Source organism: Callospermophilus lateralis, chromosome 2 (assembly GCF_048772815.1).
Source record: "Callospermophilus lateralis isolate mCalLat2 chromosome 2, mCalLat2.hap1, whole genome shotgun sequence".
Classification (NCBI taxonomy): domain Eukaryota; kingdom Metazoa; phylum Chordata; class Mammalia; order Rodentia; family Sciuridae; genus Callospermophilus; species Callospermophilus lateralis.
This window is the reverse complement of record NC_135306.1, coordinates 16,747,001-16,767,925: the sequence shown is the minus strand read 5'-3', so window position 1 is coordinate 16,767,925 and position 20,925 is coordinate 16,747,001. Positions and strand designations below refer to the sequence as shown.

Below are 20,925 nucleotides of genomic sequence, written 5' to 3'. Positions count from 1 at the left end.
TTCCACCTCCAGCACAGATGCTCCCACTGTCAGATGACACACAGGGCCTAGAACACCACACAAAGAAGGAGGCTTTGCCTGCCAGAGTCCTGGTCAAACCTCCTGCCCCACTTGCTGCAAACGAGAATCATAGAACATATCTGTGACCCCCGAGGGCTCAGCGCAGGAAAACAATCAACTTCTGGGTCACAACAAAGCTTGCATAGCTTCTGCTGTCTCGCTGGGGTCACTGACCCCCAACACCCCCAGAAACAGCAAATCTGGTAGGCATGGCCTGAGCCCAAGCCTCTCTGACAACTGAACGAATTCCTCCCTTCTCCCTGCCCCATTTCTCCCTCAGTGACAAAGAACTTGCTGAGAGCAGACTATGCATTTCTCTCTGCCCTAAGTATTAAATAGGTTTAATCAGCATTGAGCTTGCAAGAGGTAGGGTAGGGCACAGAGTAAGGAAAGTGAATGGAAGAGGGAAGAAGACTCAGATCAGAGTTCTCTAAATACCTCAACTCCAATCCAAGACCCTCATTTCCAATGTCCCAGAAATGTGGAGCAGGTGGAGCAATGTCCCAGATGGAATCTTGAAATCTGAGTGTTCCCTGAATAACTCATTTAATGATAAGAAACCTGGTGTCCTAATGAGGAAACTGCATACATCATTTTAAGCCTAGCTTTGTTTTCATCCCAGAATCTCTCACACACAGCAGAGAACACTGGAAGTGATGTTAATAAATATTCTGTGGTCAGAAATCTCTACAGACCTTGCTACTATTTGTAACCCCCTTTCCTCCCTCTGAAAGAAAGGTATTAACCTTCAGAATCAAACCAGAAACCAAAAAGGGCAAACAGTCCAAATTCTCCCAAGGCTTGGGTCCCTCCTTCAAGTGCCTGTCAAAGAGCTGCTAGTCTCCTCTTGAACACTCTATTTGGATCTTACCACAATGCAGGTCAGCATGCGGGGTTGCTGGACAGCTCCATGGGACACACCCTCTTGTAGTACTCAGCTCCACTCTGCACCTTTGGAACATTTTTTAAAATTCAGATCCTCCACAAAACACGGATTGTTCCTTGTGTGTGGACATCTGCAGCAAGTTTCTCCAGCCCTTTGTGGATTGCTTTTCTTTAGCCAAACTCCCTTTTCCCTGTATCGCTTCTGGGAAAGTGCCGGCCCCTCGCTCCCCCTGGAGGTTTTTCTCTGAGTATCCATTTTAATCTGTATTCTAAGGAACCTCTGCTGGACCCCAGCTCGGAGTTCCAGACTACATCTTTGTCTTCCACCCAGGCCAATCAGCTCCTTGAGAACAGCATCCTTTTGGAACAGACCACCAGGATACTGGAGGACCTGCCCAGGTGGGTGCATTTAAAGATATACTCCTGGGTGGCTTTTCCTTCTGCAGACTCCCTTCCCCCAATACAGAGCACACTCTTCTCCTGTAGGGTTTACATAGTAAAGAAAATCACTAAGAAATGTTGACAATGAGTAGTTGTTCGATGTTATCGCTTTTTCCCCTTTTTGCTGAATCAAGGCATGTGGTAAACTGCCTGGCCTGGCCACTATCAAGCACAGGAAAAAGGATGACATTTCCCTACCTGTGGGCATGAAAGCTAAATCCACAAGCAGACTCTGGGGCTGCCTGGGGGTAAATGAGGACTGAGAGGCGTGCAGGTTCACCTCAGAAGCCCTGCGCTGGCAGTTGCTCCTATTCAAAGCCTTTCCTTTCAATCTATCCTCCCAACACCCCCATGCACAGGGAAACACACAGTAAGAAGCAAGAGGAGCTAGTCAGAGTCACGGTGTAGGTCAGAGCACTTCAAGTTCACAGGATCTTTACACCAAAGGATTATTTTAGGGCTCATCTACCCACTCATTTTATAGCACAAAAAATTAAAGCTCTGGGGGATAAATGACTTGTTCAAGGTCACAGTGAGCCAGGGTGGAGATTTCCAGATCCTAACCAACCTTACGTTCCCAAGCCACATTTAGCATTCAGCATTTGAAATATTCTATTAAATCCTTCAACACCTACCCAGGTTTTTTCTGGTCCAGAAAATGTCCCAAATCTTCTGCAAGTTTATGGAGATGTCTTTCTTCCCTGATGTTCACAGAATGTATGGTCTTTATCACTCATGGGCACCACTGAGAAGAATGCCCTTTGACATCTTATGAGTCATGAACTTTAAGCTGCCAGGGTCACTGGAGGTCATTTAACTCATGTCTCACTTTCAAACGCTCATACTTCTGCCCACCAATGTGACTGAAATTCATATGTAGAAAGGTCCTTGTCTTGTTAATAGCTATTCTGCTTATCTGCCTGGTGTCATACCCTCATAGTGTGTAGGATCAGAATACCAGGTTGGCATTTACCAAGGAGGTAAGTCTCAAACAGACTGGGATTCCAGTTCTAGATATACCATGTACTCTCAGTGTGACTTTGGACAAGATACTTGACCTCTAAGAAAGCTTCCTCATCTGTCAACTGGGAATAACTGTAGTGCCCACTCTATGCATTTTGTGTGACTTAATAATACACAGCAAGAGTTAAACTCTGAGCAATACATTAAAGATTCAATAACTACTTGCTATTCTCAATCACTTTCAGGGAAATTCACTTTGTCAATGTCATTGACTTATAATCAGATTCTAAAAAAGAGAACCAAGCTCAGAAACTTGGGGGATCTTTCACATCTGAGGGAAACTTCCATCTACACAAAGCAGGTGGGAACTTGATGGAGAGAGTAGAAATATGAAAAGGAACAGAATTGAAGAAAAGTCCTTTTCCATTGAGAGGTTACCAATAACAGAGCCAATCACTCAAATAAAAAAGGCAAAACGCAGTGAGGCACGGCCAGGTAGGAAGGTGACTTTGGAGAATGGGGAGGGTAGGCAGTGTGTGCAGAATTACTTTGAGGCTCACAAACTGAATTTGGGGTAAAATGGAAAATCTACCTTTTGGTTGTTTTCACCCCACCACCACCAACACCACTTTAACAACAGAAATGTTTTACCAACAGTAACTCTGGACCCAGGACCCAAAGCCTGTCAGGAAGCCTTTGGCAGACACCATCACCCCCTAGTGGTGACTCAACACTCCCCACTACTGGCAGGGTTTGGCCCCAACTTTATACACCTAGCTGTGGCACCTGGTCATCTCCAAATTCCCTGAACAGACAAACTAGTAGAGAAAGTCTTGCCTAACTCACCAGAGACAATCACTGGGCAGGAAGTTTAAAAGGTCTGAAGATGGGATGGGGTTGCCTTGGGACCTCAAAAAGAAATGACCATGAATAACTCATATGTCATTCCCTGTTACCACCACCACAACCCTCACTGCCAGCCAGTCTGGCCCTCCAAGAGCTCATTGTGCACTCCGTGTTTACATGCAAACAGTCGAAGACCAACACAAATAAAAAGCCCACGTCTCCCTACACAGCTCCTGCTATACCCTGCCATCTGGTGACTACCTCGCTAGCCAAATCCCTGTCGGAGAACTTGAGCTGCCATCCAGGGCGCTTGGGGGAGGAGGAGGTAGGAACCCAATCCTAGCATGCATCCAAAGGGCTCAGTGCTGCCAAAGAAGAGAGCACCTGGCCACTCTGTGGGGCAGGCAGTCCCCAGCCACAAGGCTCAGCAATTGTGCGTCAGAGAGAGCAGAAGGCTGTAAGTGAAGGACTCAGGGGGACTCTCAAGCTGACACATGGATCCTAGTGGATTCAAGATCGATGTGATTCTGCAATCTTTTTAATGTTTTGAATAACCAATAAAAAATAAAATTAAAAAAAAAAAGACTTCCAGTTCCTCACTCAGTTTGCCTCAGAGTCCCAAGCATTCATCCCCTTGAAAGCAAAAGTTTAAAATGGCAAGGATTGCTAGTTCCAGGAATTCTGGGGCATCTATGGCTGGCTGGACTTGGTCCTCCACATCTTTGAGGAACTGGAATGCTCTGGGGTTCTCACTGCCAAGTCAGGGCACTCAAGGGCGGATTCCCTTCCCCCTCCTTTGAATGGCCATTTAGGAGCTGAGTTCTCACCATACCTCAGACTAGAAAGATTTGGAGGATTGGAAGTGTCGCAAAGGGTTATCTTTTATGTCAGTGGCAGGACTTCCCCACCACCACCCCTCACGCCACCCTCCCCACACCCTCAGCCAGTCCAGGAAACAGGAGCTGTGAGACGAATTGTTTTTAGCTCAGTGCCTAAAGAATTCACCCCCACTCTCATCCACTTCCATGGACATGGACAGCCCCATAGGTGCACGTGGGAAGGGGTACTGGTGTGTGTGTGTGTGTGTGTGTGTGTGTGTCCGCGCGCATGTCTGAGTGTGTGTGTGTGTGTGTTGTATGCCTTGCAAGTCAGACGCGCCTCCGTGGGAAGTCCCCAGGGAACCTGTAAGAAGCTTTCCTGCTTTGCCTCCCAGAAAGCTCTGCACTCTCAGGTTACAGCCAGCCAGGAGAGCCTAGGGCGGCCCCAACCCGGATGATCAAGCCCAGACCAGGAGAGAGCCTGGCACTCGCTCAAATCCCCATAGGCAGCCTGCATAAAGGGGAACAGAATTGGGGTGTCACAAAATATATTTTTAAATATCAGGGTTCCCAGGAGAGTTAAGTCTAGTACATAGATTACTCTGTAGGGCTTCTCCGGAGAGCAAGGAGTTAACCCCGGAGGCTCAAACAGGGAACCTAAGGGCGCTGACCACCAAGGGCGGTCACCCCCGAGTTGCCAGAGCCCAAGGACCCCTGGAAGAGAGGTCGGGAGCCTGGCTAGCCCCCGGCGCCTGTAAGGCGCTGTTGTTGGCCAGCTCAGACAACCAATCGGGCCCCGCGCCCCCAAGAGGGGAGGGGAGAGCCAGCGAGCAGCAAGCGCGGGAGAGCTAAGGGGGAACAACATTTTTGTAAACGCTCTCCGAGATAATTAAGCTATCAATTACCCGGGTGGGAAATCAGACGCGCTTCCCACAGCTCCACGGAAGGGCCGACTCCTCCGGGATTCGCGCCGGGAATCAGCAGGCAGCAAAGCTGCTGGCGAACTTTCTGATTAACTTTTCCGTTTGAGCCCCCCTACACCCACCCTTTCCTTTCCCCTCCCTTTTCTTGCTGTTAAGTTATTATTATTAGCCGGGGGATTGAGCTGGGAGGACAAACCTACTCTCTGCCAGGAGAGTAGAAAACCAAAGCGATAACGAGGGTAGAGAGCCAATCTAAAAGTGGAGACCTTGGAATCAGAATCCCAGTCCTCGGAAATCACTCAATCGATTCCAGCCCCATTTCACGGAAGGTCAAAACTAAGACTCAGAGAGGAGAAGCGACTTAGCCAAGGTCATCCAGCCCATACAGAAGATGAGCTTTTGCGGGCTTGGTCATTATAAATGGAGCTACTCCGCTGTGATTCTCGAGAATATCTCTCTGGAAGGGCTGAACCCATAACTCCAAGGCGAGAGCGAGCTGGTGGTAGCCGTGGGCGGCCAGTGACCCTGGCTGGAGGAGCAGTGGGAGGGTTGATCGCGAACTGTTTTCAGAGAGGGGGCAGACCGAGACTCTAGTCAGTGTACACTCATCGATTTGAGTCTCTGGCATCCGGGATGGATGGGGCACAGTTCAATGTATGGACTGAGAGGCAAAGGGACAGGTCCCCACTGCGGGAGCACTGGCACGCCCCCGGGCTCCCGTCGCGCTCTCTCCAGGACCTCCTGCACCACACTCCTTTCCAACCACCTGTGCGCCCTCCGGGGGCCCTCAGGTTGCCCTTTGCCAACCCCACTCGGGGCAGCCAGGGTGGGGATCCCCAGGGCGCCCCCACTTGTCTGGCCTCACTTAGGGGTCCAGGGTTCCTTGGGATCCCGCGTGTGCCGGCGTCTAGTCTTACCCAGGGTGAAGAAGGGCAGCTCGGTGTTGTCCAGGTCATCTTGCACTGCGATGCGCCCCGGCAGCTCGTTACGCACAAAGAGCAGGAGGCGCGACTCGGCGGCTGTGCCGGCAGAGCCCGCGGAGCCGGGGGACGCGGCAGCCGCGGCGGCGGCGGCGGCGGCGGCGGCGGCTCCGGCCCCGGTCCCAGCCCCGGCCCCGGCCCCGGCCGCGGCCCCAGAGCGGGCGCCGCTCCAGCCGATGTCGCTCTCCCGCAGGGCGGGCAGCGTGGACACCGTGACTGTCTTGAGCCGGCATGGGCTGTCGGGCTCCCGCGAGGCGGCGGCGGTGGCGCCGGCCAGCAGCGGCGGCGGCAGCAGAAGCACAAACAGCAGCAGCAGTGGCGGCGGCAGTGGCGGCGGCCCCGGGTGGAAGCCGAGCCTCGGCCGCCCCCGGAGCGCCAAGCCGGGGCCAGGGCTACGCCGGGCGCCGGCGGCGGCCATGGCGGGAGGGGCTGCGGTGCTGCAGGCGGTGGCGGTGGCGAAGGAGGAAGAAGAGGAGGCAGCGGCGGAGACGGAGACCGCGGACGCCAAAGCGAACCAGGACGCCCGAGCTGAGGAGCCGACAGAGCCGCTAGCCAGCAGCCCCCAGCTCCGGGCTCCGCCTCCCGATCGGCCCTGGACCGCCCCCCCGCGCCGCCTCCCCGGGCCCCGCCGCCCGCCCGTCTTCCCTGGCTCCCCCGGCAGACCCCGAGCGTTTCGGAGGCTCCGCCCGGCCTCGTGCAAGTCCCAGACGCTCCCTCCCCTTTCCCAGGATCCCCCAATGCCGTCCTCACAACGTTCTTTAGCCCCAACACTCCTCTCCAAAATTCTACCACTTAAGGACCCACTCGCGTCCCCTCTAACCTCCTTAGCTCAACCCAGCTTTCCTAGCTTCACCCCACCCCTCGCTCAAGCCAGAGACTGCACCTGGGGGCGCGCCTCAGCCCAGCCCTGCTCAAGGCCCCGCCTCCCCGGGGGTACAGCGAGCCCCTGAAAGGCTAAGACATAACTTTGACTCCCCTTAGGCCCAAGGACAAGTCCGGTCTTTAGTCCCTTACCTTTTTGTAGTCCCTAAAATAACTTCCTGTGGTCTTAGAACCCCCTTCCCACCCACTTGCCTGCAACTCACGCATTCATCCTTCCATTGCCAAGACCACAGCTCACCCCTCAAGGAGGCCTCCCTGGTGGTTTCACTAATGGCTAGTAGAATGAGAGAGACTTGGAACTCCACTGTCTTTAACACCACACTGCCCTGGCCAACTCCAGCAGGACTGCTCTGGCCCCCTAGCTGCTACCCTGCTAAGCAGCCCACATATGCACTTTTATTTTGGATCTTTACTCCCAGTTTGGAGCAGCTCTAGTTGGCTGCTTTTGCTCTGTGTGTGAAATTCCTGAAAAGGGCACTGGGTAGAGATCCATTATATAGTTGACTCTTGGCTCACCGTGGCTTGGAGGTCCTCTGCCCACTTCCCAGGGGAAGGGGCTGCTCACCAATTCTTCATTTCTAGTCTGAGATTCAAGTTGGGCTGTAAATTTAGGACCTCAAATAGAGCACCCTTTGGCCTTGGGCTGATTCTGTCTCTGTTCAAGCCCTCCAGGAGGGGTCATCTCAGTAAGGATCCAGAGCTTATGTATGCCCCATCTTCTCTCCCCTACTTTTCTTCATCTTGCCACTCTCTGTTCTCTCTTTCATCTTTCCACTCCTTTTCTTCTTCCTCATCTTGACTTTAATCTTATAAATGTTTCCTCCCTGTAATTTCTGAGCCATTTCCCACATGGGTCTGGCTTGCCCATCTGCAACTTTTGTGCAGTCTCTGTGCATTAAACGTTCTCCTAGCTGTTCCCTTTCCTCTCCCTTTTACTATCTGTAACCCTTCATATGAATTGCTCTTTGCCTCTCCTATCACATTTTTTTTTGCCTTTGTATAACTTTGGATAAAGGCAGAGTACTGAAAATAAGGGGGTATCTGTTTTGTGACTTTAGACTTCATAATAATGTTTACTAAGCATCCTTAAAGTGCTAGACATGTATATATGTTAGCGTTCATACATAGCCATAATCCAATGAGATGGGTATTATGATTTCCATTGCCCATACAAGGAAACTGAGATCAGAAGGTCAGGGAAGTGAAAGGACTTTCCAAGGTCACACAACTAAGGAGCTCAAGAACTCAGATTTGAATTACAGACTTCAAAGCCTTGTCTATTTCCATTAAATCCCACTGTCCTCAGTGACCTTGGAAAAACCCACCCATCAAAGATGCTGTAAATGGCTAAACTGCATGAGCAGAGTTGGGTCTGTTATCTCTCTGAGCTTTGTAAGGTATATGATTCTCCTGTCTCAGTTTACTAATTTGTGAACCCAAAGGATGGAGAAGGGGAGGGAATCTGGCCTTTCAAGTCCTCTGATTCTAAACTGTCTCCTGCCTCTCTGATGCCTGCTCCAGTTCATTTACTCCTCCAAAATATGTCACCCTGCCTCCCTCAGTCTCTCCTTTGTACCCTTACAATCCGCCACTATCCTCTGCAATGGGGCTTTCTGATTCTCTATGGCCCTTTCTTCAAATATGCTGACATAGTCCATTTATAGAAGTGCACACCAGGAAAAAAGGGCTCCGTTATGTAAGGCAGAGTCTGTGCAAGTCCTTCATGGACCTCTGGTACAAAGGCCTGTCCAATGAGACCAAAACTTTCATTCATTCATTCACTAGCAAACATCCTACCAGGCTCTATATGGGGGTGCAGAGATGGGCAAACACAGCTACTGCCATTACTGATCTGATAATGATGAGAAAGGAGTGCAGACATGAGTCACATGAAAAAATTTATTTCAGGTATCAGGCAGGCAGGTGGACATGTATTTCTTCTATGAGGTATGTTGTGAGTTCTGCTCAGAGAAATCAAAGAAAGCTTATCAGAGGTGGTGGCATTAGAGCTGAGCCATAAAGAAATAAGAGCATGGGAGTGGGAATTCAGGCTAAAGCTAGCATTTGGCACTTTTTCCAATTGTTTACCATCTGAACAAATCATTTTCTTACATTGCAGGGGGTGTCCATTCTCTGGGGTACAGCCCACTTCTCATGAAGAAGATAAAATTTCTAGATAGCTTATCAGTCTCCATTACTGTTAGGGGTTGGGCACATGATACAGACTTCACCAGTCAGATTCATTTATCTCAGATGTCAAGACAGAAACTGGAACCAGATAGAATCCATCTGGGGCCAAAGTTGCAACATTGGAGGTAGTGACATCTAAGTTTCTTTGCTGCTGGAATTGGTTCTGCATGCTCAGAGTCCTGTGTCATTGGTGCCAACCATGTGAATTTCCCTGTTAATACCTGGTTGTGATTGCAACAATATCTTCACCAGTCCAGTTATGTGCTGTGATTTTGAGTGGTGCTCTTCATTTCTGGTACTTTAAACCAAGATCCAGTATCCTTCTGGTGATTCTATGTAATCTAAGCTCACTTTACTGAATTCTGTTCCTGCTTAAATTATTCAGCATTGGTTTCTGTTGCTTGCTACTAAGACACCTGTCTGAGAACACAGAAGGTGAAAACAGATGGAGGGCCAAGAGGGTAAATTTGATGATGGGAAATGGAGAATGTATAGTGAGGGAGAGAGGGAGTAAATGAAGACAGTACGGAAAGACAGACAAGGAGTGCCACTTTTATGTAGTAGGTGGTGCCAACTCTGGAATGACCACAGGAAAAGAACTCATATTTCTGAACACATGCTCTGTGATTTCAGAACTTTATGTAATATATCAATGAATGATAACAATTCCTGCCTTATGGTGGATGTGAGGCTTCAGAAATCTCTTATAACCCCCTTAAGCAAAGCACTTAAAAGATAGGAGATGGATGTGTTAGTTTTCTGTTGCTGTGACAAACTACCTGAGAAAAATCAAACTGAAGGAGGAGTCATTCTGGCTCATGTTTTCAGTTAATGGTTGCTGGTCTTCATTGCTTTTATGCCTTTGGGAAGGCAGAACATCAATGGCAGGGAGCTTGTTGTGGAGCCAAGCTGTTTACTTCATGTTGGTCAAGAATCAAAGAAAGACCCATTTGTGTAACAAAGCCCTTCCCGAAGTCCATTTAACCTATGAATCCGTCAATGGATTAAACCATTCATGAAGTCAAATCCTTCATGATCCAGTCACTGCCCAAGAATACCACCTCAGAACACTGTTGCATTAATAACCAAGCCTTCAACGTGTGAGCCATTAAGGGACAATTGATATCCAAGCCACAACAGTATTCAGTAAATCCTAACTATTACTCTGATACATAATGCCAGTAGTAGCTGGGGTAGGACTTGTTGTCTCATTTGGTAGATGTGAAATCAGAGGCTCAGGGAAGCTAACATACTTGACTTTGACCATGTGGTGACCAAGAGATGGAACACAAGAAAATCTGACTCCTGAATTCCTGTTCTGTCTGCCTAGCTCTCTGCACCCCTCTCCAATATGCTGTAACAGTCCTCACTCTCAAAGGCCCAGTCCTGTGGCCAACAGCCCCTACCCTTCTCCCCCTCTGGCCCATTCTCCCCTTTTCCCTTCCTTACTTTGTTGAATTGCAATTCATTATAGATATAATGAGCTACATTCTATTGTTTATTACATTTATTCTTCTTTAGGGCCCACTATACCTCCATTTCTGACTACATTGATATGAAATTCCTCTTCATTCTTTCTTCTTCCCAATCTCCCCAGAAAAATGTTTCCTCTTGCTTTACCTTTTGTATTTCATATTTGCCTTCCTAGGTAGTTTTGTGATATTTTTCTCTTTCCCTTTTTTTCAGTCTCATCCATAATCTATTCTGTTTTACTAAATCCTTTCATCCATTCATACCATGTGAATGAGGCAAACTGGTGTCTAGTGTCATTGGAAAAGCAGGGGCTGGCAATTTTGCTATTTACCTACAGGGTCAGGTCACTTAATAGCATGTGTAGACCTTTAGTTTTCTCATTTGTGAAATGGGGAGAGTAGTACCCACTTCTCAGGGTCATTATGGGAATTAAATGAGACCAGGCGTATGAAACTGTCTAGCACCTATGAGATTCTCATTAGTGTTGTAAGTAAATCCAATCATCTTATGGTATCTCCCTGCTGGTTTCTCCTCCAGCCTCTTGTTACACAATCCTGGCCACCATTGCACTCTGAAAGGCATACTGATCTCTCTTCTGCTCCTGGAGTATTTTAAGCACTTCCCAACGTCCCAGAGCTCCGCCCTTCTGCCTGCAGAGCTCCTCCACCCTCAGCATGCTCTCCGTCTCCCCATACATACAGTACAGCTCATAGCACTTTCCCTATGATGACCCCCTCCACCAGTCTGTAATCCCCTTTCTGCCCTCCCCCTTTATGTCCTTTCATCCCTCCTTTCAACTATTTAATGGCACTTATTCCATATTTTACTAATTATCCATTTATTAGTGTATTGTCTGGATATATTTTCCCCACTAGAGCAAGAGCTGTAAGATTTCAAAGGCCAAATATCAATGTCTGCCCACCAGCCAGTAGGTAACCGACAACTCAGGATAGAAATGCAAAGTAAGCATTTTTCCAAGGAATGATCACATGTTGATTGAGGTTTAACTCTGAGACGGGCCCTGTAATGGGTATTAGCCATCCTTCCACAGAAGATAAAAGAGACCTTCCTTTTTAATTCTACAATAAAACATCCCTCCTACTCTCCCTCTCTTCCTTCATGCTTCCTTCCTTCTTCTTTGTATTTTCCCCCTCCTTCCTTCCCAGCTTTACAGGATTCAAGCAATTTTAACAGCCCTTCCTCCTTCAGCCTCAAGATGATCACAAGCACACAAATAAGCCATGGTTCAGGACAGGAGAGCGCTATCCTGGGCTCCATCTTGACTCCATCTGAGCTCAACCTCCCATCCATCCTCTTTGTGCCCAGGGATCTCCGCCATTTGTTTTCTGTGGTTTCAATCACTGCCTTCTCTGTAACTCACACCGTCTTTTTAATCCTGCTTTGCTCTCCCCAGCACGTGGACTCCATTCATCACTCAGCACATCCAGTTACCTCTCCTTCCCTTCAGCACCTCAGCCCCCCCCCCCCCCCCCCCCCCCCCCCCCCCCCCCCCCCCCCCGGCGTCCCACACACTCTCTCTCTTGGCCTCCCCTCTGCCAACTCCTCAGCATCTTGACCTTTGCTGAGCCCAGCTCCATCAGCTGGAATAGGATCAGTGACAAGATTATGGTCAATCTTTACCTTTTATTGTGGCTGGATCCAAAATAGATCACTATAAATATACCTATCGCTGCTATCTTAGACTCAGAAACTTCTCCTGGTGATAAAAGTTCAAATTTCTTCTTTTCTCTATTGCTTATAAGTTGGCTGACTTTTTTTTTTTTTTTTTTGGTAAGACTCCTAACCTCTCTTAGCTTCAGGTAATAGGAAGGTTGAATGAGCCAGCTGTATGAATAGATGCACCCAGTGCTGTCTGGCACATAGTAGGTCATCTGTAATAGTGAAAAGGAGCTCATTTCCAGCAGCTTATAGCTATTTATTTGGTCCTTCTGTGACCTCTGCCTGGTTACTTTCGTCTCCATGTCTCATTTCCATTCCCAGAACATTTCCACTAGGTCTCATTTACGGCAAACTTCTGCCATTGTCTCTAACTTCTCTTTCGTGAAAAATGGAAGAATATTTTAATCACCGTTGTCGTTCTTCATTTCCTCTTGCATCTGTTTGACTGATTTCTGCTTCAATTCAGTACTTCTCTGACTCTTTCCCTTAACAATTCTCAAATTTATTATCTTTTTTTTTTTTTTCTCTCCAGCTCATACCTCTCACTACCTCCCGCTTTCCCTGTCCTCGGTCCTCTAAATCAACCCCTTCTTGTTCTGTGATTTACTACAGTCCTTTCATATCCTTCTTCAGTCGAAATCCTCCCGATGCTCCTTGAGAGCCTCTCTTTCCTCATTCATCCTTTGCATTTCCAAATCCGCTCATCCTTAATTCATCCCCATCATTCATTTGCAAGCACCCAAGTCTCCATACCTCTTTGCCTACTTAATCATTTAATCTACCCTTGTTTCCTTCCTCCTTGGTTACACTGGTCATCTTTCATCATTAACACATTTTAACGGGTGACGCTCTTTTGGATCTCTTCTTACAAATCTTAATACTGGTGCATTTTGAGCATCCTGTTTCTGGGTCCCGTTGACTCCTCCTTTCTGAAATCTATTCCTTCTGGGACCCTGCTTTAGTAAAGATTTTTTTAAATCGGTCTTCAGTATCTGCTTTGTATTTATTCATACTGAACCGCTAACCTGGTACATTCGAATGCATACAGCTGATGAAAAGTGCAAGCTTTATTCTCTGCTCCTGAGCACGGGGCCATTGTCTTCCTGCAGCACATTATTTTATTATTATATTTTGAACTGGCGAAGGCTGTCTCAGTGCGGGGCTGTGATTTCCAAACATTTACTGGATGCCTACTATGTGTTAGGCACAAACCACACTTTTTTTTTTTCTTTTTTAGTTCTCACAGCTAGTCTGTGAAGTTGGGATTTTAAATCTCTGATTTATATTTGAAACATCAAGGACACAGAAAATGTAGGGCCTAAAATATGCTGAGTGTTTTAATTGGATAAAGTCCTTCCAACTTTGGGGTGGGATGGGGTAGAGATGTAATAGTGTATGTGTTAAGGGTTTCCCACCTTTCAAATAATGATGATGGCAACTGCTTTTGTAGGAGTGCTATTTAATATCTGTCTTCCCTGCTTAAATTATGGTTTCAATCAATACAAGAATCCTATCATTTTTGTTCCCTGCTTGTTACTTGGTATGTCTTAGGCCACCAATGATGATGGCTGCATAGGTAAATGAATGCATGCCCACAGGTCAAAAGCACAAATTCTTGCCCAAGGAAACACTGGTTTTGAATTTCAACTCTGCCATTTAATAACTGTGTGACTTCGAACAGAGTTTCAAGAGAACAGATGTCTTTGAACAGTCTGCGTCTTTAAATTTTGTGGATGTGTGTTGTTGTTTATTATTGTTTTTAGTTTTTACATAATATCATTTAGCAATGCTCAGAGCCAGGCCAACCAGGATTCAAAGCCCAACTTTCCCACACCCTAGTTTTCATGCCTTAGACAAGTTATCTCCCTAAATATTACTTCTTTGTCTATAACACTGAAGGGTACTCTGTCTTCAGGGCAGGTGCTAGTTTGGCTGATGATGTGAGGTGGAGCCCCCCAAGACAGTCTGATTTTAAAGCCTCTGCATATGTCACACTTGGGGGGGGGTGTCTCATTTTCCTGACTTCCAATGCAAAAACTTATTTTACTGTCCCTTCCATTCTCTTCAAGAACTTTGTGTAAACCTAACTCCCAGGCCCATGCCAGAATGTGTTCAGAGAGGCAGAGGCTACGCCCTTCTCCTGACCCATTTTGCCAGCTCGATTTGAAGGCCGTTATATGATAATCCGCAGACTCAGCAAGACTGGGTCTCAGCAGGTTCCCTGTGTCCTGAAGGTACAGCTTCACTCCATCTCTTTAAGAGGCTTTCTGTGAAATCCAGAGAAAATTAGGGGAACTCAGAGCTGGGGCACTGTATTTATTTATTTATTTATTTTTTAACTGAGGCTTTGGTCTTCAGAGAAATAAAACATGGGTGGGGAGGGGGAACTGAACTCAAAAGAACCTGCCTTTCCCCTTCCCCATTTTCCTCCTCCCCTCCCCTTCATGGAATATTGCGGAACACTACTTTCCAGGCCTGGGGAATACCAGGCAATATTATTTCCCAGGTGAGACTTACAATGGTCCTTGTACCATTTCCTGTCTAATCCAAGAGTTTACTGTCTAATCCAAGGATAGACAAACGCAGATAATCCAGAATGAATATCTGATTGAAAGGTTTCCTGGGTGTTGGTTTTTGCGGTGCTGTGCTGGGAACCAGAGCCTCCAGGATGCTCTGGGCAAGTGCTGTACCACTGAGCTACTTCCTTCGTCTCTAAAGGACATGCTTCCATGAAACCCAAGTAAGAGAGGAATGAGGGTCAAGGTGCATGTTGATTTGAAGAGTGACAACTGGTTAGAAACCTAGCAGGATGACTAGGAGTTATTATTTGCAGAGGGAGCTGGAGGGAATTCTGGGCCAATGAAGCCACAGCACAAAAGGCCACAGGAGGGACAGGCAGATTCTGGGAGCCAGACATTTGAAGTCAGTCTGGATACAGAGTTGACCAAGAAGACCAGGAAAGAATGAAACGAGCCTCAGAAATTAGTGTGACTTAAATTATTCAGGCCTATGTAGGCTCTGGTAAGGAGTTTAGATTTAATTCTAATTTAAGTAGAAAGCCACAGGCAATTCTAAGGAAGGGGATGGCATAGTCAGATATGCATTTTTAAAATGGTACTTTGGCTTTAGGTAGAGAATGGATTTGCATAGAGCGAGAGAGGACAGAGGAGTCTTGCAGCGAGCCTGTCTGGGCTGTCCCAGGTGGACCACTGCAGGATGCACAGTGTGTGTCCCCCCGCCCCCAAACCTTGGCACGAGGCCTACAGCTTGCTTATGGGAGAGTGGGGAATGCAAAGTCTCTGCTGAGAATGGCTTCTACCTCTCTGGCTCCCACCAAGAGAATGTGCTGATTTATATCTTCCCTGTTGAAACTACTACTTATTGATTCAAATTTTGTATTCTGGGGAAGCCATGTGGAGCAGTTTTCACGAAAATTCTCCAAACATACGAAGGTATCTCCATCTTTCTCCTTTCCAAAGAATGTCTGCTTCTGCTTGTTGCCTCTACTATTCCCTAACTGGATGTTAAAGTGAAAAACAAAACAAAATCCAACTATTAACCATTTTTATTCACACACACTTCTTTTCACCTATAGCAAGAAGGAGCACGGATGGAGGACAAGCTCATAGATTCCAGTATCAGACTCCTTATTTAAATTCAGATTTTGACTGTGATATTTTGCTGTGTGCTCTGGGGGAAATTACTTGGTCTCTCTGAATTTTGGTTTCTTGATCTGAGAGTAACAAGAGTACCTCATTATGAAATTGAATGAAGAGAGTAGCAGTATAGAGAGTAAAATCATAGAGTACAGTATCTAGTCTATACCATTAATCGGTATACTTTTTTTTTTTTTACTGATAAATGCCTGTTATTATCAATATCCTTGAACTCCTTAGTCAAAAGCAACAGTAATGAAATCAAAGTTGCTGCAGGCTTGGTATAAATTGACTTGGCTTAAGGTATTAACTCTGCCATGATGTCATGTATAAAGTGTAAAGTGTTTAATCACTGACCTGATTCTACATCTGGAAAAGGGGGAGAATCATAACTAGCTCATACAGTTACTGCAAAAAAAAAAAAAAAAAAAAAAATCTCTAACTAATAAGAGAGACTGTCCAGCACCAAGATCTGTGCACTTGGCAAATGCTATTTCCCCTTTCTGTGCTTTAACATCATTCCCTTAATGCCTAAGGCTGGGTTCAGCCCTCTCTTTCCTTTGCTCTTAGCACCTTGCTCTTACCTAGAGCAGAAAATGCATCTCATCTTGTTGCATTAAAAGTATTTTCTTGTCTGTCTTCAGCATTAGACTAAGCTGCTTGATGTGCCAGGTACTCTCCCAAGCTGTTTGCAAACATAGCATGTCTCATTCATCAGAGGAACCCTGGGAAGGGGGTAACAATCATCTCCCTTCATACGGATTCAGAAATGAGGCCGGGAGAGACTGAGTCCCTGGGTCAGGTGGCAGGTCTGGCACAGAGCAGGTGCTCACTCACTCTTCCTTGTGGACGCACTGCCGAAGGCTTCCTAAGAGAGTCTTCTTATGACTCTCTCCCCCAAAGAGCTCACTGATTCACATCATTTCCATGTCGATATTTTCTCCATCACGGCTGCTTCCCTGATGGATGATAGGCTTCCATTCAAAATGTACACTTTATAAGAAAAGGAATTTTTTTTTTTTTGCCTCTTGTTCACTGGGGTGTACCCTGCTCTTAGGAGAGCCCCTGAGGTGCTCGGGAGTTATTTGTGGAATAAATGAATAAATGCAAGCATTTATTAATTGCTGAATTTATTTTATAACTTAAAAGGGCTTATGTCGAGCCATACGTTCCTATATGCTTCTGAAAGTTAGTGGCGTATTAAATGGGACGTGGGCCAGCAGATGAAGAAGACTTAAGAGACCAAGAGAAGATCTCCTTTTGCTCTGCACTGTCTCCTGGACTCCAGAGAGCATCTCTTCTCTCTCAGCAGCTGGCCAGCAGCTGGAAAAAGCCCCTCTCCTTGGAAGGCAGGAGGGATTCTTGCAGCAGGAGACAGGACAGGGAAGAAGGAGGGAGCTGCACAGGAAAGAGATATACTGCAGTTGTGGCATTAAAGCCTGGGGCTTGAGATGCCCACTAAGATTCACTGGAAAAAAATAATACTTGAAAAAAAGTGTAATGCCTGGTATTTATCACCTCAGCCTACTGGTGCTTCATTCTGCCTGACATCCATGGAGATTCTTAGTATCTAATATATTGTCTAACATCCATCCTGCCCATGTACTATGCACCTTTTTTGTTTGTTTGTTTGTTTGTTTGTTTGTTTTGTTTTGTTTTGCTTTTAGCTTTAGTTCTTTCCTATTATTCTTTAATTAATTTTGCTGTGTTAGGTTCTGTGTATCCCATTAGCATGATACACAAGTCCAAGTCCCCAAACAGATTGACCCTGTCACTGTTTCTCTGTCTGTAAACTATGCCTCCAACAAAATAAATGTCCTTACTCCTTCAAGCCCATACTCCACGTTCCCTGTCCTGGGAATGTCTGGATGTCTGGATCCTTTCTTTCTGACTAGTTTGCTGCACACACATACTGTAGCAATCTTCAGGGCCATTTCTGATTCTCATAGTTTATACATAATATTTTTGTCTTCACATGTCCTTATGCCTTGTGTAAATTATTTATTAAATTGAATATTTTCTACTACATATACCATTTGCAATCAAAGGCAGTGATGCTTTAGATTTTTTTGTCCAGGAATTATTCACCCTCTTCCTCCTTTCCCTCCTCAAAGCTTACAGATGTTGCTGGGTGCAGTGGTGCATACCTATAATCCCAGTGGCTCCGCAGGCTGAGGCAGGAAGATCGTGAGTTCAAAGCCAGTTTCAGCAACTTAGCAAGGCCCTAAATAACTCAGCAAGACCCTGTCTCTAAATAAAATATTTTAAAAGGGCTGAGGATGTGGCTCAATGGTTAAGTCCCCCTGGGTTCAATCCCCAGTACCAAAACAAAACAAAACAAAAAACATCTCATGATATTGAGCATGACCATGTGATGCACAACAGCCAGTGGATACTGGCATCCGGGATGTGGCCATGGCTTATGGAGTTGGTCCTCCTCTTTGTACAACCACTACTGCCCGGAGATAAACATATTCCTTAGCTTTCTGGTCCACATAGGGTTAGAGGTATGAGCTCAGACCAGACCTACCCAGCAATTTGGAGGTCAGCCTAGCCATGCCTGCCTAAACCAGGTCACCAGAAACTCTTTGGAGAAGAATAAATGATTGTACTTTAAGCCACTGAGTTTCAGGGAGGTTTATTACAGTGGTGATAGCTGACTGATACAAAGCCTTAACTCCTATCCCATGCTCCGAGTTTCTTGAAGTTCATGGCAGTCTGCCTGATCTCATTATACTCAAGCAAAGTTCGAAGGCACATTTCTAATGTATATTTCTTGAGCAGATGAACAGATGAATAAATGAATGATTAAAGAGCTCCAGAGAGAGAGAGATTCAGGACCCAGGGAGACCAATGCACTCATTAGTTCAATGAGAATTTATTGAATACTTATTTCATGTCAGGCATTGTGCTAGTGGGAGGATATTCTGTAGTAAACAGACTGGACTTGGCTTCTAGATGCTCCATGGTGACTAGGGGAAAGCTTGAGAACCGGGGATTCATAATGCAGTCCATGTGCAAACTCTGATTATCCTTGAATCACATGCGAGGGCACCAAAGTAATCAGAGGAGTGATAATGGATAGAAAAGCTCAAAAAGATCCCTCTCTCGCTGCAGATTCCCATTATCTCAGGTTAAGAGCAAGTCCCAGGCAGATGGGAGGCATTTGCATCCATTTGAAGAAAATGAGTTAGTAGAAGTTGCCCAAGGGGTAAAATAAAAATCTACAGGGATAGGGTTTCGTTGGTCATTTTCTGATTGCTGAATGACACCTTTGTCCCCTTCCAATATTGCAGAGAGGTTATCGGCATGCTGAGTTGGAATGTCATTATCATCTGTAAATCACAATCCTGGATTCGTGACATCCAGATCCGACAGTGTGACCTCAATGTCCATCAGGACACTGTCTGAACCTTGATAAAATTCACTATCTGTCTTTTTTTCTGAAAGTTTTTCATGTCTATTTACCATTTCTGTCACACTCTCCAGCTTATCCCACCTACTCACTCCAAAGGTATGGCTAAGGCCACTTGTGGCCACTGCCTTCTATTTTCCCAGAAAGAGCTCCAGGAACCAAGAGCATGGTGCTGAAGTTCCTAAACCATGGGGAAAACATCAATGGAGCCGAGATTGAAGAGCAGCCTCCCTGGCCCTGGATACAGGCCAATGGGGAGTAAAAGTCATTTAGCATTGCATTGATGCCACCTAGGATTTTTGTTTGTGTCTGTGCTTTGAAAGAGCAGATGACTAGGACAAATGGACCATCAGGGAGAAATGGTGACTTTTTTTTCAGGGCTCAGAGTTCAATACTCCAAAAGGAGCACATGATTTCTTCCCCCCCAAAAAAACTAGCAACTTTCAGCTCCAAAGAATAAGTTGGGACATTTTGCTCCCTTTAAAAATACTGCCTTGAAATTTGAACAGACCCTAATGAGGAAAGCAGCCATATGGAAATAAACTTTTAGGTCAGGAAAGACAAATATCAACAGGGATCTATTTTCTAATCACTATGCAACTTAAAGGTGGCACCACATGTACAGCACTTTGCACAATGCTTAGCATATGGTAGCAACAAAATAATATATAATAGTGCTATTTATTGAGTACTTATAATATGCCAAGTAGTGTGCTAAATGCTGTGGAAGCCCCTTCTTAATTAGCCCTTTCAACAACTCTAAAAGCTGGGAGTTGTATGCATTGGTATTTGTATATGGGAAAGCTAATGTTCAGAAGGATAAAATGAAATTCCTTGTCTGAAGTCTTCCATCTGGTACCCAGTAGCCAGAGTAAGTCCCGTGTAGTCTCACTTCAGGGCTTTTGGTTATAACCTCTATTCTGCATTCTCAGAGTTAAGATGAAACTTCATAATGAAAGCTAGCAACATCATCACGTCATCCCTTTTGAAAATTATAATTATAATCATGAGATGCCATAACAAGAATTATTAGGTGCCTCACTTCATGAGGGCAGGTTTCTGGAATATTATTACTAAAAAAGAAATCATTGACTGAAATGGGAAGATTTAAGAATAAGTGTAGCCTTTGCTGCCAAACTGTGAGAGATGGGTAAAAAGGACAGGAAAGATTTTTAGGCTCCAAAAGCCTTGGTTCTGACTTCATCCCTTGGTAGCCCAGGTCAGGTCCTTCCTGAGTCAATTGGAAAACGGAGTGAGGTAGATTGTGTTGTGGCCTCAGTTCCTCCCCTCTCTCATGTGTCTGTAACTTCTGCCATGTGACTTTGCAGATTCTCTCACTGGGGAGGTGGAGTCTATTTCCCTTGCCGTCAGTCAAGTCCTGTCCATGTGACTTGTCCTGTCCATGTGACCTTCAACAGAATGAGGTAAAATGGTGATGGGCCAGTTTTGAGTCCTGTGAATTTCTACTTACTGCTTTGTGCTTCTGTTGTCTGGACCAACTTATTGGTCCCAGGACAACGAGGACATGTGAAGCCAAATATTTCCCAGTTCACATGTCCCTCTAAGAGCCTAGTCCATCCTAGAGCTGAATCCCAGCTGACTGACAGAACCACAGATAAGCCCAGCCCAGATCAGTAGAACTCCAACCAAGTCTCTGACACCTGAGCTCTCATTATTGATAATTAGTATTTTAAAAGGCACTTCATAGGGGCT

The 20,925-nt window shown here is 46.1% G+C and overlaps 1 protein-coding gene across 3 annotated transcripts in view; it reads right to left on the bottom strand.

Moving 5' to 3' along the window:
• The window catches only part of Astn2 (astrotactin 2), an 847,605-nt gene extending 841,271 nt beyond the window's left edge, over positions 1–6,334 (bottom strand). For all 3 annotated transcript variants that reach the window (XM_076845613.2, XM_076845612.2, XM_076845614.2), the window contains exon 1: positions 5,854–6,334. In XM_076845613.2, the coding sequence (XP_076701728.1) occupies positions 5,854–6,334 (481 nt within the window). The remainder of the gene's footprint in view (positions 1–5,853) is intronic.
• Positions 6,335–20,925: the final 14,591 nt, after the last annotated feature.